Source organism: Brassica napus, chromosome C4 (genome assembly GCF_020379485.1).
Source record: "Brassica napus cultivar Da-Ae chromosome C4, Da-Ae, whole genome shotgun sequence".
NCBI classification, from domain to species: domain Eukaryota; kingdom Viridiplantae; phylum Streptophyta; class Magnoliopsida; order Brassicales; family Brassicaceae; genus Brassica; species Brassica napus.
Genome location: NC_063447.1, coordinates 44,968,131 through 44,983,504, shown reverse-complemented (window position 1 = coordinate 44,983,504; position 15,374 = coordinate 44,968,131). Strand labels below are relative to the sequence as shown.

The 15,374-nt window shown below is 33.9% G+C and overlaps 3 protein-coding genes across 4 annotated transcripts; all 3 read right to left on the bottom strand.

Moving 5' to 3' along the window:
* Nucleotides 1-5,099: 5,099 nt before the first annotated feature.
* LOC106394502 (altered inheritance of mitochondria protein 32) lies at nt 5,100-7,681 on the bottom strand. Its single transcript, XM_048756162.1, has 5 exons — nt 7,343-7,681; nt 7,191-7,264; nt 5,943-6,248; nt 5,776-5,859; nt 5,100-5,641 (listed from the first exon to the last, which is right to left on the bottom strand). Exons 1-5 carry the CDS (start codon nt 7,574-7,576, stop codon nt 5,347-5,349), a joined length of 993 nt encoding a protein of 330 aa, XP_048612119.1. The 5' UTR covers nt 7,577-7,681; the 3' UTR covers nt 5,100-5,346.
* A 925-nt stretch (nt 7,682-8,606) lies between these two features.
* Nucleotides 8,607-9,511, bottom strand: LOC106391018. Its single transcript, XM_013831586.3, has 3 exons — nt 9,279-9,511; nt 9,066-9,197; nt 8,607-8,896 (listed from the first exon to the last, which is right to left on the bottom strand). The coding sequence occupies exons 1-3, from the start codon at nt 9,315-9,317 to the stop codon at nt 8,717-8,719; spliced, it is 351 nt and encodes a 116-aa protein (XP_013687040.1). The 5' UTR covers nt 9,318-9,511; the 3' UTR covers nt 8,607-8,716.
* LOC106391017 (heterogeneous nuclear ribonucleoprotein 1-like) lies at nt 8,607-11,980 on the bottom strand. 2 transcript variants are annotated; one of them, XM_048756161.1, is made up of 8 exons: nt 11,728-11,980; nt 11,390-11,430; nt 11,119-11,282; nt 10,922-11,024; nt 10,655-10,824; nt 9,279-10,552; nt 9,066-9,197; nt 8,607-8,911 (listed from the first exon to the last, which is right to left on the bottom strand). In XM_048756161.1, exons 1-6 carry the CDS (start codon nt 11,850-11,852, stop codon nt 9,890-9,892), a joined length of 1,266 nt encoding a protein of 421 aa, XP_048612118.1. In that variant the 5' UTR covers nt 11,853-11,980; the 3' UTR covers nt 8,607-8,911; nt 9,066-9,197; nt 9,279-9,889. The 2 variants fall into 2 exon arrangements, with proteins under 2 accessions (XP_048612118.1, XP_013687036.1); XM_013831582.3 differs by having other exon boundaries at nt 8,607-8,896.
* Between the last annotated feature and the right edge of the window lie 3,394 nt (nt 11,981-15,374).

Genomic DNA, 15,374 nt, shown 5'->3' with positions numbered 1-15,374 from the left:
ACCTTTTCATCATGTAAGAGAACCGTGATTCCCACAAACTCCATGTCTTTCTTGAAGTTCAGGAAATCCCAGAAGTGGAGGAAGCCAGAGGCTATGCTCTGACTACTACGACCAAGACGGAGACACTCGAAGGTTGAGTGACAGACGCCGGGACGCCGGTTTGAGGAACTGGAAAGGCAGGGAGAAATATTTTCTAGAAGATGGTTAAAGCTAAGAGGAATCAATGAGTTTTGTGGAGGTGCATAATTAGGTTCATCAAAGATGAGAATCATATAGAGGGTTTCTAGAGGAGTTACAAATCAGGAACATTTATGATCAAGCGATTTAAGATGGGGACATGAAGAGTTCACCGGTGAAAAAATAGATTACGAACAGACAAACGGCGCAACTCTGTAGCTCAGACTTGTTTGAGATAATGATGAAAAAAACTCAAACTCATGTTAAACGACAACAATTTACAATATGGAAAAACTATAATTGTTGCAAACTTGAGATTTTTTCATATAACGTGATGAATCTCAATTAAAAATGAAACCCATAATACACTTGTAGGCCCGACCCTCAGAGGAAGCCGAAGAAGCAAAGGCTTCCGACCTTCATAAATATATATTAGGTTCGACCATCAATGTACAAAGTATCATTTAGCTTAGTGGTATAAATATTGGTGTTTATATCTCAATAACTCGGGTTCGAGCCATGAACTTGACACTTTTTCACACTTTTTAAAAGTAGGGCCCACAAAACGCTGACGTGGCACGCTAAGGAGTGAGCAAAAACTCAATTATTATAATATAGATTTTTGTTATCTGCTACTTACCTTCTGTTTCTTTTGCTATTTTTTTTTAACGTCGGATAATTATGCTATTACAACTATGAGAAATATTACAGACGATTTTACAGCCGACAATTCTACCTGCCGTATGAAGATTCACGCTTGACTGCATTACCTGAGCCGCTCTATGGGATCCATGCTTGACAGTACTACTCGCCATGTTACAAATCTCTTGTAAGCATTTTTTCTTTTAATTCGCATAATTTCACCTTCTGTTTCTTTTGCTATTTTGGTCAGTTTCATAGATAAGAACCGTCTACTGTTTTTGATTGAGTAATGTTAGAGTCATGAACATACTCGAATCTATGAACTTGTTTTTGTCTTATTCTTGTCAATGTCCCCATTTGTGATTGCATCAATTTGAACCTAAGAATGTGTGTTATTATATTAATTATATCTTTCGGTTTGTTAGGAGATCTCTGACTTCATTCTATTTTCTACTTTAAAAAATAGACTTTAGAGTAAAAGTACTCCAGTGGTACTCTATTTTTATTCTATAATAGAGTAAAAAATAGATTTACTCTATATATGGAGTAAGTTGTTTTTTTCTTGTTTATCACTCTATTTTTTACTATAAAATAGAATACCATTAGAGTATAACTCAATTCTATTAAAGAGTTACTCTATTTTATAGTGAAAATAAAATGAACCATTGGAGATGTTCTTAGTAAATGTTTTGTTATTTACTCATACCAGCTTGAGTATTTGTAACTTTTTTTTGTGCACCTAGTATTTGTAACTTTCAATACTTCATTTTCATCCATTGTTTTACTTAAGCTTTTTCCTACAATTCTGTGTTCTTGTCTTTTTTAACAATTTATATAAATATTTTTGCCTTTTCTTGATTTATATGCTTTAGAGTAAGATAATTTTCAAATACACATTTCTTTCTTTCGAATAATTTCTATATTTGTTATTTCTTTTTCTTAATGTTAACTAGAATACAACCCGCGTTTTAACGCGAAAAATATTATTTATTTATTTATATAAATAAAATTTTAATAACAAAGGAGATTAAAATGTTTAATATGCCAATGGCCTTTTTGTATTATTTGGATTTTTTTTTTTAAATGATAAATTAGATGACTTTTTCATGACTTTTGTAAATTGGTAGATCTTAAAATATTGAGTTCTAGGTTGCTTACCATTTGTTTTGATGTTTCTAAGTCATCAATCTTCTCTGTATACATAACCATAAATTATATTTAATTTTTACTTGATGAAACATTTATCAAACTACTTGATTTGTAAAAAAAAATAGATTTAATGTAAGAATTTATTGTTTTAGTTAGAAATAATACTCTAAAGTATTCTAATATCTCAACGGTATATTCTAGAAGTTGTGAGATTTTCTCATTATTCTTGTATGATAAACAATAATTTGGTCTGATATATATATATGTATATTTTAAGAAACTATTTATTTCTATCATTATTTACAAAAGTGGTTGATTATTGAATTATTACTTAGATTTGTTATAAAATAGGTTGTTATCAAAATCTAGGATGAATATTCTTTAACATAGGATTTTGTTAGATATTCGTTAGCTATATTGCAAATATCATTAGAAATTATAAATAAGATATATTATATATTTTTATAATCAATTGTGGTTGGTAGGCAATTTTTCGTAAATTGTATTATATTATATTATATATTTCATGTTTTCTGAATTAATTTACATATTTTGATATGATCATATATAATATACAAACAACAAATTTTATTCTTCTAAATGAAATATATATAATGTCTAATATAGTTAAAATTGACCACCAAGTATATATAGTTATTTATTTGACCAAGTAAAAAAAGTGAATCAAATAATGTGGAAGCTTAACGAAGGAAAATTATTTGTCTGTAATAATGTGAATTATATAACTTCTCAAACGAATGGCCCATGTGACCATTTGGTTAGAATCGATAAAATAAATGATTCAAGTGTTTTGCTAGTATCACCTATGTATTAATCCTCGGTATTAATCCTCGAGCATTACTACATGTTTTCGTAGCTACGTGTCATCACAAAAATGATTTTTATAACTGTTAAAAAATAAGTTGGTCCATATAAACCTATATTATAGTTTTTATTAAACTAACAATCAAATTAGTTTAGTAGTACAAAATAATATTTTTTCTTTCGTTAAATAAAAGATACAGAATTACCTAATATGGTTAACATATATATGATAATTAAGCATTATGAATAATACATATTCGATAACATTTTTTCCAACTTTTCTCTCTTTTGTTTAATTTTATACTATTAAAAGAAATTAAACAATCACATTAAGCATATAATAAAAAAAATTAGATTTTATTTATATGTTATATTTTGAATTTTTAAAAACGATTATAAATTACTAAAAAAGGTAAAAGTTCCACACTGAAAATTTTGTGATCAGTGGTTTAGCTTTTTTTTTTTTTCAAGCAAGATACAAATGATCATATATCGTAGGGGGTATTCGAATATATGTTCAGGTTCGTATCGGGTATTTTAATATAAAAGTATAGAACCCATTCGGGTATTTCTATACTTCGATTCGGGTTCGGGTATTTTATGTTCGGGTTCGGATATTTTGGGTCGGGTTCGAATATTTAAATTTTGAAGAAAAAATAAATAAATTATTCATTGTTTAAGTTTTTGTATTTAAAATATATTTTAACTTAACTGGTTTTCTAATTTTAAATTGATTAAACTATTAATAGGTTTGGAGATAAAATTTTAAAAATAGAAAGACGCTAATTTAGTTGTTGTTTTGAAATTTTAGATGCAATTTTTGTTAATGCAAGAAAAAAAGAGCTTGATATGTATTTTAAGTGAGTAGCAAATTATTGTGTTCATAATTATATGTATATTATCTAATTTAGAACAATGCGCACCATTAATATAAATATTTTGAATAAAATGAGAGAAATAAACTAGAAATATATAGTTAAGTATACTTATGTTTGGTTATCTTCGGATATCCATTTGGGTTCGGATATTACCCGTTCGGATTCAGATATTACCCAAAATGGTGAAATAAGTAATTTGTTTTGTTGTTTTAAAATTAGATGATTTTTAGACCGAGCTGGTGAATATATACTAGACAGGCATTTATATTTTGAGTCTGCACTTATATTCTATAACAGCTTGATATGTTAGATTTGAACATTAACCTGTTAATATAGTTTGCCGGTGATTTTTTTTCAAAATTTTGATTCTTAGATATGTATCTGGAGTGAAACTAATTTTTACAGATGTCCATTTTTTAAATTGACACTTATTTAATTCACTGAATTCATAGAAGAAGTTAAAGAAAAAAAATTTAACTCATATCAATGAAATAAAGACGAGAACGAAAGCACAATTTTATAGATGTAGAAAATGAAATCACTTATGGAGAGTCAATAGTAAACAAATCGAGAGTAGAAAACCTAATCTTCTTTCGTCATTGTACAATCGATGTTGCCTATTTGGTTTTGGTGATTTGTGTCAGCAGCAAAACTTAATTTCTTTTTGTGCATATGAAGTCTTAAAAATAATTAAAATGAGATGTAATACGTTAACTTTTTAACAACGATGATATATTTAAGAGACCAACATTTGTATTCGTCATTTTATAATCGATAAAGATTGTAGTGTTGCAAAATGTTAAAACTATTTAATAAATAAAAATTATTATAAAAATTCACCATACGCATCTGTCCGGATTATCATCTAGTTCGATTATTAATTAGATTACATGTTATAAATATAATGATTCAGCCTTTTTAAGATATATCCTATAATAGATGGGTCCATTTCAAATTTAAATGACAATTTTTTATCGGTATATAAAATTAGGATTCTAAAATTAATAGATAACATTTTTTCTAATTTCGGTATTTACTTTAGTATTAAACATTTTTTCTTTCATAATTTATATCGATTAGTTACATACTTTGAGTTAGAGGTTTTCCAAAATACGTGTTTCTTATACTTCTTAATAATTTCTATATTTTATTGCTTTTTCTGAATATCAATGTTCTTGGTTTTTTCCCCTACTTTCGTTTTAGCTTTAGTATTAAACTTTTTGTCCTTTTCTTAATTTATATCCATAAGAGTTGCAGAATTTTCGACATGAATTATACGGTACAATCGCCGACCAAAAAAAAAGAATTATACGATACAATCGATCGACAATAACCGGGTTCCATGACGAACCAAATCAAACTCAAACAAAAACGAACCAGACCATTAAACCAAATCAAAGTTTTGTTAAGTCCCAAGAAGTTGCCCCGTATAAAAAAAGATATCATTCAGATACAATATGGCTCATCAAGAAGATTTTCACCAAACCAGCGCAACCACAAACACAACGTGGAAGATAATGAAAACTACATAAAAGAAGAGAATTAAAAAAAACTTCCCAGAAACCAAAAAGGTTTGTATGTTTCTTAAATGGTATGAAGTGACAGATAAAGAACATAAACAAAACTTCTGTTTGAATCAAATAGCCAAGTAAGAAGCGTAAGGTTAGGTTGTTCTTTATCCTGACCTCTTGAAAAAGGTGTAACCAATCATGGCTATAGTTGCAACGGCTCCAACCACGGCTGCTCCAAGATACATCTCTTCTTTGTCAAGAGGCTGGAACCATATGGCGCACTTTCCTTCTTTCTTGACTGGCTCTGGCTTTGGGTTTTCGTTTTGGCAACACGAAACACTGCCGTTTGCTCCTTGGCAACACCCTCCTGTGAAATTCTCAACTACAGGGTTACCGTTGGGCACCACTCTCTGTTCATGCTCTTTCTCAGCTACACCTTCAGCTAAGCCCATTTGTCCCCTGAAACAGAACAAGTTACTTGAGTTTAGTGTAGTCTGAATAACTGAATGGTAAATTAAACCTACAACACCATAACAAAAACAATCCTGAAAGAGACGTGCACAAACTACAAAGCAAGAGTTTAAGACCCAAACCTCCAAATCCTTTGAATGATTTCTCCTTTTGCAATATGCTGGTCAAGCAAATCAGGTACATCATCAGGAGTTACATACCCATACCTGATCAATTTAAAGTAAACAGAACGTTTATCCAATGATGCATAAGCCTACTATTACATTTTGTTAGCCAAACACTTACTTACCAATTTCCAGAAATTTTTCCAGCAGAATCAGGACTGAAGATGATTATATTACCAGCATACTTGTGCTGTCCAACGTGAGAGCATCGCTTGAGAGAGATTTGGTCTGATAGTCCACGGGAGCCAATCTCCTGCACGAACCTCTCTAAGATGACCGGTCCACAAACACCACACCTCTTGTCTCGACTAGCATGAGTACACACGAACACAAACGTTCCAGATATCTTTTCCTCTCTCCCAGATCTCCATGGCTTCCCATTCACAAGCACATCTTCAAAGAAACTTTCCACTTCCGTATCCTTAATCCCCCTTGTAGATCATAAAATCAACACACATAATTAGCGTCAAGATTAGAGACTCAGGTTTAGAGCACCCGCACAGGAGCCTCTTGCCAATTTTTTAGCTCCAAAACCTAGGTAAAAAATAGTAAAAAAACTTGATGGGTCCCGCAATATATTAAGGATTGGTCTCTTCGTATCTTTATCAATTCGTTTGGAGTATTGTAACTGTTTGCGGGCCCCGCTGTTAGGTGGCGGCCCGCCATTGGTTATCTTCCTTTTTTTTTCAGCTGAAAAAAATAATAATAATAAAAAAAAAAAAAATTCTAAGGATTCTTAACCGGGTATCACGGTTGCGGATGATCTTAGTAACTAAGCTGTACATGAAGTAGGTCGCGCCATTTGTAGTCAAACCTTACATCGAACCGAATCCGAACTGAAAAAATTGAATCGTCACCCTCCAATCTATAAAAATATCTAAATGTAGCTCTATATGGGTTGTGGGTATTATCCAGAATTTCAAAAAAAAAAAAAAAAACCAAAAATATATTTAAATCGGAATTAGTACAGGATACAAGTATTTGAAACTTTATTGAGTACCTCAAATTTTATATGATATCTAAAAATACTTGAACCCAAAGTATTATTAGTCGAATCTTTAATGAGTTCGGATTAGAAATGAATCTTATACATAGTTATAAAACTAACGCGGACTCGAAATACTATTAACCAAACTCAATCTAAATCTATATAAAACCCGAATAAAGTCTAGGAGGCTGAATCTGAAAACTCGATCCAAACTCAAACGGTATCCGAACATCGATGCATAGAAAATCTATAATCGAATGTAGTAAGTAATTCCAAAATTAGCAATCTCCACTCTTTCAGAATCAGTCAATGTTCTAGTCAACAGTCTTTCCCAAAACAGATTTACGCTTAGAATTAAAAAAAAAAACTAGAAGAGGGAACTCACTTGTATCTAACCATATCAGGAAAAATCAACACATCTCCATCAGATCCACCACCTTCGCATACATTCAGCTTAGTCTACAAACATATCAATACGCCCAAAAAAGGTCAGACTAAGACACTGGATATTAACAAAATAGCTAACGTTTGTATTACCTGAACAAGGAGATCAGATTTGCGATCCTTGAGCAACGTAGCGAACCTCTGAGGCAAACCTTCCTCCTCGACGTGTGAGATCCAAGCTTCAGGAGTCTTGTAGAGAACGAAAACATGGCGACCGTACGAGGTGATGGAGTTAGCGATGTTGGTGCTGTACATCTCCGGCCGCTTAAACCCGAACTCCGTGTCTTCCGACGCCGGAACTGAGCTCATATTCTCAACAGTCGTCATCTGTCAAAGAGGGAGAGAGAAAGGGGGATTGAAGAAGAAGCAGATTCGAAAATGGAGGACGCACGCAGTGCAACTTCAACGTCTAATATTCGATAGTTCGAACACGTCTCGAGGCACACACACGAGTGTGGGTCCCGTATTTTGTGATATAACAGGTTGGTGATGTAAACTCTACCTAAAAGACGGAATCGTGCAAAGCGACTCGTTCGTCACTCTAATTATTTAGTAACAGCCAGTTGCTTTAGTTAAGTTATGCCACGTTGGTCAACTGTATCACACTTATTATATTCATTTTCTTGCAAGCTAATGGTTGGTGATGTGAGCGTAAACATCAATTTTATACCACTGGTGATAATATAATTAAATCATAGTTACAGTTTACAAAGATTAAAGAGTTTCAAGATTAAAAACTTTTAACATATTTGGATTTGGCATAAATTATTGGCTACATACATTTCGTAATTGTATAATTTACGATGAAATCGTCAATCGACCTTTCAAAATTTTCAATGACAAATTTTGGCGAACGTTTCAATTGTATGCTATTAATTTAATTAATTTATTAGTTGTCTTCACCACTGGCAGAGCAGAAATAAAAATTTTTGGACTTGTTCGGATTACCGGATGGAATCGTGCACGGACCTAAACTATTGCCAGTATACAATTAATCTCTAAGGTTGACAAATTTACTCATGATTTGTGTTGATCAAAGTGTGACAAACATCATCTGATGTTTAGCTAAACCGGGTTCAAATCAGTTTGGTTTAATTGTTCATGCTACACTTGGTTTTAAAATGTATCAGTTTACTCTGGATCTATATAAGAAACAAACACTAGGAGAGAGAGTTAGATTCAAGAGGCGAGAGATTAATTCATTGTCTCTTTGACAAAGCTCTTGACGATTCTTGTAACTGTAGCTCCTAAATAAGATCTAGGCCCTGTTCGTAATTAAGATCTAGGCCCTGTTCGTTTGTACATCTGGATGCATCAGTCAAATGTCTTATCAAGGCATTAACTCTTAAGATATTGATAGCATGAACAATACATTCTATCATTCATTATGACAAGTATCCATCATCATCGTACAGGTTCTTTATTACATTAATGTTGTGGGACAAGGAATTCTAAGAAAAAGGGAGGTCAAGAATTTTGGAGCAGATTGTCGAAATAAAGGTTTAAGACGTATCTAGCAGCGGAGAGAACATCAAGGCGTCTTTCACTAGGCTCGTACTTACCTTTACGCAGCTGATACCGATGAGTCACCGCCGAGATTGTGTACGTTTGACCTTCGATCATCACGTTCTCTCCGCACTGAAGATTCTGCAAACATCACAGCTTTTTTTACAATCAAAATCAGCTAGATGAAACCAAATCAATTCGAAGAAATTTTTAGTGTAATGGAGTTGTTGATAAGGGTGTTTAGTTTTCTTCTGGAATTTTCTCGAGAAAATGAAGTTAAAGGAAGAAGATGAAAGGATTTGGGACTGACGTGAGGAAGGCAGCGAACGCCGAGAGACTTAGGGGGAGGAGTAATTTCAATGACTTTATAAGGAGAAATGCTTTGATCTCTTCCTTTCTCTTTCTTTCTGCAATCTATCTTCAACCTCCTCCTCCTCTCTACCTGCAATTTCCAAAAGCCCTAACGATCAGAAAGATAAACAGAAGTTTATTTTGCCATGAAATTCGCTCTATAAATCGCTACTTTTCCGATGAAGACAATGTTCGATGCAAGTGTTGCCATCTCCAGATGTCGGATTCTCAGACCCAGAAAATATAAAATATTGAATTGAAAAAGAGATTAGGAAACGATAGAGGGGGCAGCAGTCAAAACAATGATGAAAAGAGATCGCCTTGGTGAAATTTCCGGCGGAGAAAAAAAACTTAAGTTTTGTCTGAATCGTGAAAATGGAACACGAAAAAAGAGAAGAATCAAACAATCGAGGCAGATATTTTTTGGTCAAATTTGTGGTTCTCACTTTGGGAGAAGTAGACGACAATCAAACCTTCGGACTGACTTGGAAGGTTCATGATAAAAAAAATGCAACAATACAATCTAACTGGTAAGGTTGGAATCAAAACTCGAAAGCCATGATACAAAGCTAAATCTAGTTGCCCACAAAGACCTGTGTTCTACGCAAAAAAAAAAATATTCTGGCGATTATCTATAAATGTAATTAAACTAATCTCTGGGAATCAAACCCTATAAGCCTCCTCTCTCACCATACAGTATTACTCTCTAGCTATCATTCTTGATAACCATACATGACAGAAACAAACAAGACAAGAAGAAGATTGAAAGCTTTATGGAACTTTCTACCTTCCATAAGGATGGTACCGTCCCGAACCTCCTCCATATCCTCCTCTACTTCCTCCTCCTCCTGCACCACCATAGAACGAGCCTCCTCCACTTCCTCCGCCACCACCAGGGTAACCTCCTCCGCCTCCAACTCCAGTACCACCCATGTCATACCCACCACTGCTGCCTCTATAGCCTCCTCCACCATACCCACCACTACCGTATCCACTTCCATAACTCCCACTTGGTCCACCATAACCACCTGCTGGCTCACCGTACGGCCCACCATACATATCTCCAGGTCCACCACCGTACCCTCCTCCTCCTCCACCTCCCATGCCGTAACCACCTCTGTTGTAACCACCACCGCCTCCTCCTCCATAACGACCAGAGTACCCAAGTGGAGGCTCTCCTCCTCTATAAGGTCCAACACCACCACCATATCCACCGCCACCATACCCGCCAAACTCTCCTCCGTACCCTCCATAGTCACCAGACCGGCCACCTCCATAGCCGCCACCAGATTTGTAAGGACCATCTGGACCACCATATCCACCGCCAGGTCCTCCACCATAACCGTCTCCATAGCCTCCGCCAAAGTTAGAGCGTGAGTCACCAAACCGCCTTGAAGGGGTTGTTACCGAGTTTGGTTTCTTCGGCTCTGCCTTCTTTATCTCAACCTGTATAAGACAATACAACAATGTAAGAGGGAGATGTGAGTGTTCTGTTTAGCTACAAAAGCCTTAGAATCTCAACAATATTTGTAAAGACTACTCCTTTACCTGGGTCCCAGAGAGCTCGATTCTGTTTCCTTTTGCCAAGAGAAGATCAACCATGTCTTCACTTTCATATGTAACAAACCCAAACCCACGCGATCTTCCAGTTGCGTGATCACGCATAATCTGGTGTTCCTTGAGCTCTCCAAATTGCATAAAGAACTCCTTGAACTCATCTACACAAACCCCAATCACCAGATGAGTTACTTCATAGATCATGAAATGAAAATCATATGAGAGAAATCAATAAGCAAGAAAAGACTGGGCTCTTACCATCATCAACAGTTGAAGGGATTCCACCAACAAATATCTTCTTGGTTTTGATCTCGTTGGAGGAGCTCATGGATCCTCTCGGTATCGTCCGCTTAATCTCAACCTGAAGAGCCAAAAAAAAAAGAAGAAGGAAACGTTATTTCACTGTAAGACAAAACTTAAGAACACACACTTAAGCTTGTTAGCTCCATACTAACCTGCTTCCCGTTTATAATGTGATTGTCCTGGATAAGTTTGTCGACCACAGAGGAATCAGCATAAGTAACAAACCCAAACCCTCGGGGCTGTCCAGTTTTCCTATCCTTCATAATCACAGAATCTGTAATCTCTCCGTACTTCTCAAAATGCTTGACGAACTCAGCTGCATAAACAGATAAAAAGAATCCGAATAAAGCATTGAACTTGAAGACAATAAAGAGAGAGCTAACCTCTTCTTAACAAAGTGGCAACCAGACACAAAGAGCTAACCTGAAGTTGTCTCCCTGGCTAAACCTCCAACAAATATCTTTCTACAAATTCCAAAAAAAAACACCGTATAAGTAGACTAATTCGCTAAGTATAAGAGGAGGACTAAACTCAATCCTTCTCCACTCCAGATTTCAGATTTCTCTAAGGGTAAAACGAAGAACTTAACCCTAATTTCACCAATCAGTAAGAGTATCCATATAAAGTTGCAAACTTTTCTATTTCCCTATCACGAATTTTTGTAACAGAAGAATCGAAAACAATACGATGCTAATTTCTTTTTCTCTATCTCAATTCGAACCCTTACTGTTGAATCTAGAATCTTTTGGAGAAAAACTTACCCTGCACTATCGATGCCACCACCAGATTGAGGCTGAGATTTGTCGTCATCGTCCTCAGCATCTTCGGATGGTTTCACTTCGTGGTTCTCCTCATCCACGACTGTTTCCGTTGCATAAGGGTCCATGGCCGAGAAAAAAATCGAAACTCTAAGGACCTTCGGGGTGAAGAAGAAAGAAGAGGCAGCCGCCTAAAAGCCGTGTAGCGCAGTAAGCGAGCCCTAGAATCCTTTAGAGGAGAGGAGGACAATACTTATTATACTCCGCGTAGCACTGGATCCCGTGTTTTTAATTTATAATGGATGAATCTTAACCGTTGGATTGTACTTTAACAATTCAAGAACAAAAAAAGAAAAATTCCTCTCAAATTTCTTTTCTTCTCGCTAAACAAAATAGTTCTAACTAATTAAAATTATTAGGATGTGGAAGTACTATGACCTAGCGCTAAACATGAGAAAGATTTTCCACCAGCTCCAAAGTTCGATGCCAGAAAATGTATTTTTCTTTGTAGATTGTAAGATGCAAGCACTGCAAAAAAAAACATGCAATTTCCAACAGAAAATCCGTTTTGAATCCATAGGAAATTAGCCTTTCGGAAGAAGTCAACCGTTTGAATTATCTCGTCGGAAGAATAACCGTCGGAACATCCCAACAAATTCCTGATAAGCAATTTCTAGATGAATTTCCAACGATAATTTCCCACAGAGAAATATTATGAATTTTTCGAAAAATTCACATTGTACACATTGTTGCGAAATTTTTTTCAGAATAGGATTTCGTCTGGAGTTTTTTCCGCGACTTTCCAACAACCTTTTTTATAGGACATCTCTTTCGGAAATTCGTCATATTTTTTTATTTTTTCTACATTAGATTATTTGTTTTAAGAAAATATTAAAACCAAATAATTAAAATATTAATTAAAAACATAATTAAAATTAATAAAAAGTTGATATAGAAAGTTTTACATTAAAATAAAATTAAATAAGAAAATACCTAGAAAAAAAAACTAGAAGTCACCTCCCTGCTGCTGCTTCAACTTCTCCTTCAACATTTGGGTTAATGTTTTCTTCCAGTTGAGTATGGGTATCAGCATTATGGCTCTTCAACGACTCAATACGGTCATCCTTGTTCTTGATATGTTCCAGAAACTCATTAACGAGGTAAAAATAGTGAACCGAAGAAGAAAACTCTCTGTTGGACGACCTAACCCAACATAACGACATTTCTTCTTTGGAACAACCTGCGAGAGGTGGAACAAAGACTTAGTCATCTGATTAGACTCACAGCGAGAACTGCATATCTTACTATTGCATTCGAGTTATAGGAGGGTTCATTATGCACCCTTAGCATATATACATCATAATTCTAATTGCTTGAAACCCTAAGTCTAACTATTTTCTCATATATCTGACATCCAACTGATTTACTTGTTTTCTTCTATTTACTGCTTTAATATCGATTGTCGGGCTTGATCTTGATTCTCTAAAGTCTATTGTGTGCTCACGTTCCATGTGGATTCGATCCCTAATTATTACAACTGAACCTTTTATTTGATAGAGAAAGTTGCTCTAGGGTAATTTCAGTGATATCAGTATTCATCCGTAAGTAAATCTGTGTTCAGATGAGGTTATCCATCCAAGAACAAAAATAATTAGGAGAAGACATGATTTTTACTTAGTTGTGACTGTAAATGAATGAGGAGATGATATTTATAGATAAATCTTAGCAATTTCTCGATGGCAAAAAATTCATCGGGAATTTTAAAATTTTCAAACAGCTCTATAAAGGCTCCAAAATCTATATGAAATTCTTCAAAAAAAAAATTGACGAATTCCCGATAGATTCCATGTTTCATCAGGAATTCATCGGGAATTATAATTATTATCCAATGGATAGCTTTTTCCTCGGGATTTCTTCAGGAAGTTACCAACAAATATATTGCTATGGAAATTAGTCTAGAATTCCCGAAGGATTCTCGATGAAACTATTTTTGTCAGGAATTACCGACGAGTTCCGATGACTTTCCTGATTGGCATTTCTGTCGGGAATTTTCATATTTTTTTGTAGTGAAGGCTTGGCAGAACCATTCTTTCTGGTCGTGTGGTTGAGAGAAAGTATGTCCATTGAGTATGTTGTACAAACAGAACTGTTTCTCGATCCATGTGTTACGAGAAGAACTACATTGTGGAATCGTTATCTGTGAAGTTATTCTACAATGTCGCATATGTTATAGGTAGTTAGTTTATCATCATATGTAATAAAATAAGAGATTATATGATGATTTTTTGACGATGTGACCAATGATAAAAAATCATCTGAAATTTTAATATCATAATAATTAATTTATCTTTTATAAATTATAAATTATGATAATTATAGTATGGTATAAAATTTTATGAAAACCAAATAATAAAAATTATTTATAATTTTAGTTTGAAATAATATATTATCTTGATTTATATATTATTTTATTTTATTAATGTGTATGTCGTTTAAATAACAGTTTAGATTTTTAATTAAATACCATAAATCTGTCTTAAAAAAAATTAATATCATAAATTGAATCGTAGACTATTTAGCGGATATCACTTTTGAACTTTTTTAAGGAAAAAATTGAAGAAGAAGCTCTCCCTCAAACATTTAATATTTGCTTTATTGAAGAATTGGAGTAGAAGCCAAACTAGAGAAGGTTTGCATCTGCTAGTGACATTTTGGTTTTAACCACTATAAGCCAGATTTATTAGGTTTAACGAGATTTTTGTGTATAGGATATTTATTCAGATGATGGGAAGCTTAACTCGTTTTTATGGGTTATCCAAAAAGAGTTTGAATGATTTAGAGTTTGGCTTTTGGAAAATTAGAAATGTGTTTGTTAGAAAGGATTTGATGAACAAGGATGCATATGTTGTTGGAACTCGTTTTTGACGATATGGTTTAAGACCATTTTTTCGTTAAGTTTCCGGCGAAGACGTTCGTCGGAATAACCAGATGTTGGACACTATGAAGTAGTGTACTCGTGTGTCAAAATCGGAGTTGGTTTTGAATGGGAAATGAAAGTCTAATGTGAAAGTATTTGTAAAATATTCATATTAGAAATATGAGGTGAGAATCCTCTTGTATATAAAATGGAGAAAATAAAGCAAAGTTTAAAACTTTCTTTATACTGAGAAAGAAAGATATTTGGACCAAACCTAAATTTCAGGTTTTGAAATTTGGTAAATGATTCAAGAAATTAATGAAGAATTTAGACTTGTTAGTCTAGTCTTTACTTAATTTATTTGTCTTTATTTTTAAAACTTTGTGGTAAATAAAGTTTGAATAAAATAAAGAAAAAATGTCTTTGCTAATTAAATTGGTCAATGTGAAGTAGTGGAGGTATGAATGCAAAATTGATTATGATTTTGTAACCTACATCTAAATGCACATCCATATAACTATGATGAGAATCTCCATTTTGTGCCAACGTTTACGGTTTGGTCTATGACAAACGTAAGGTTTGGTTAGTGACTATATAATAGTTATTCCTCTTCTCATTCTAGATACATACATTCAGATGAACAATGAAAATAAGAAAACAATTCTTCCATGTTGAATAGTTATGTTTATTTTTTTATTCTTTTGAGTCTGAGAGTACATCACAGAAATATGGT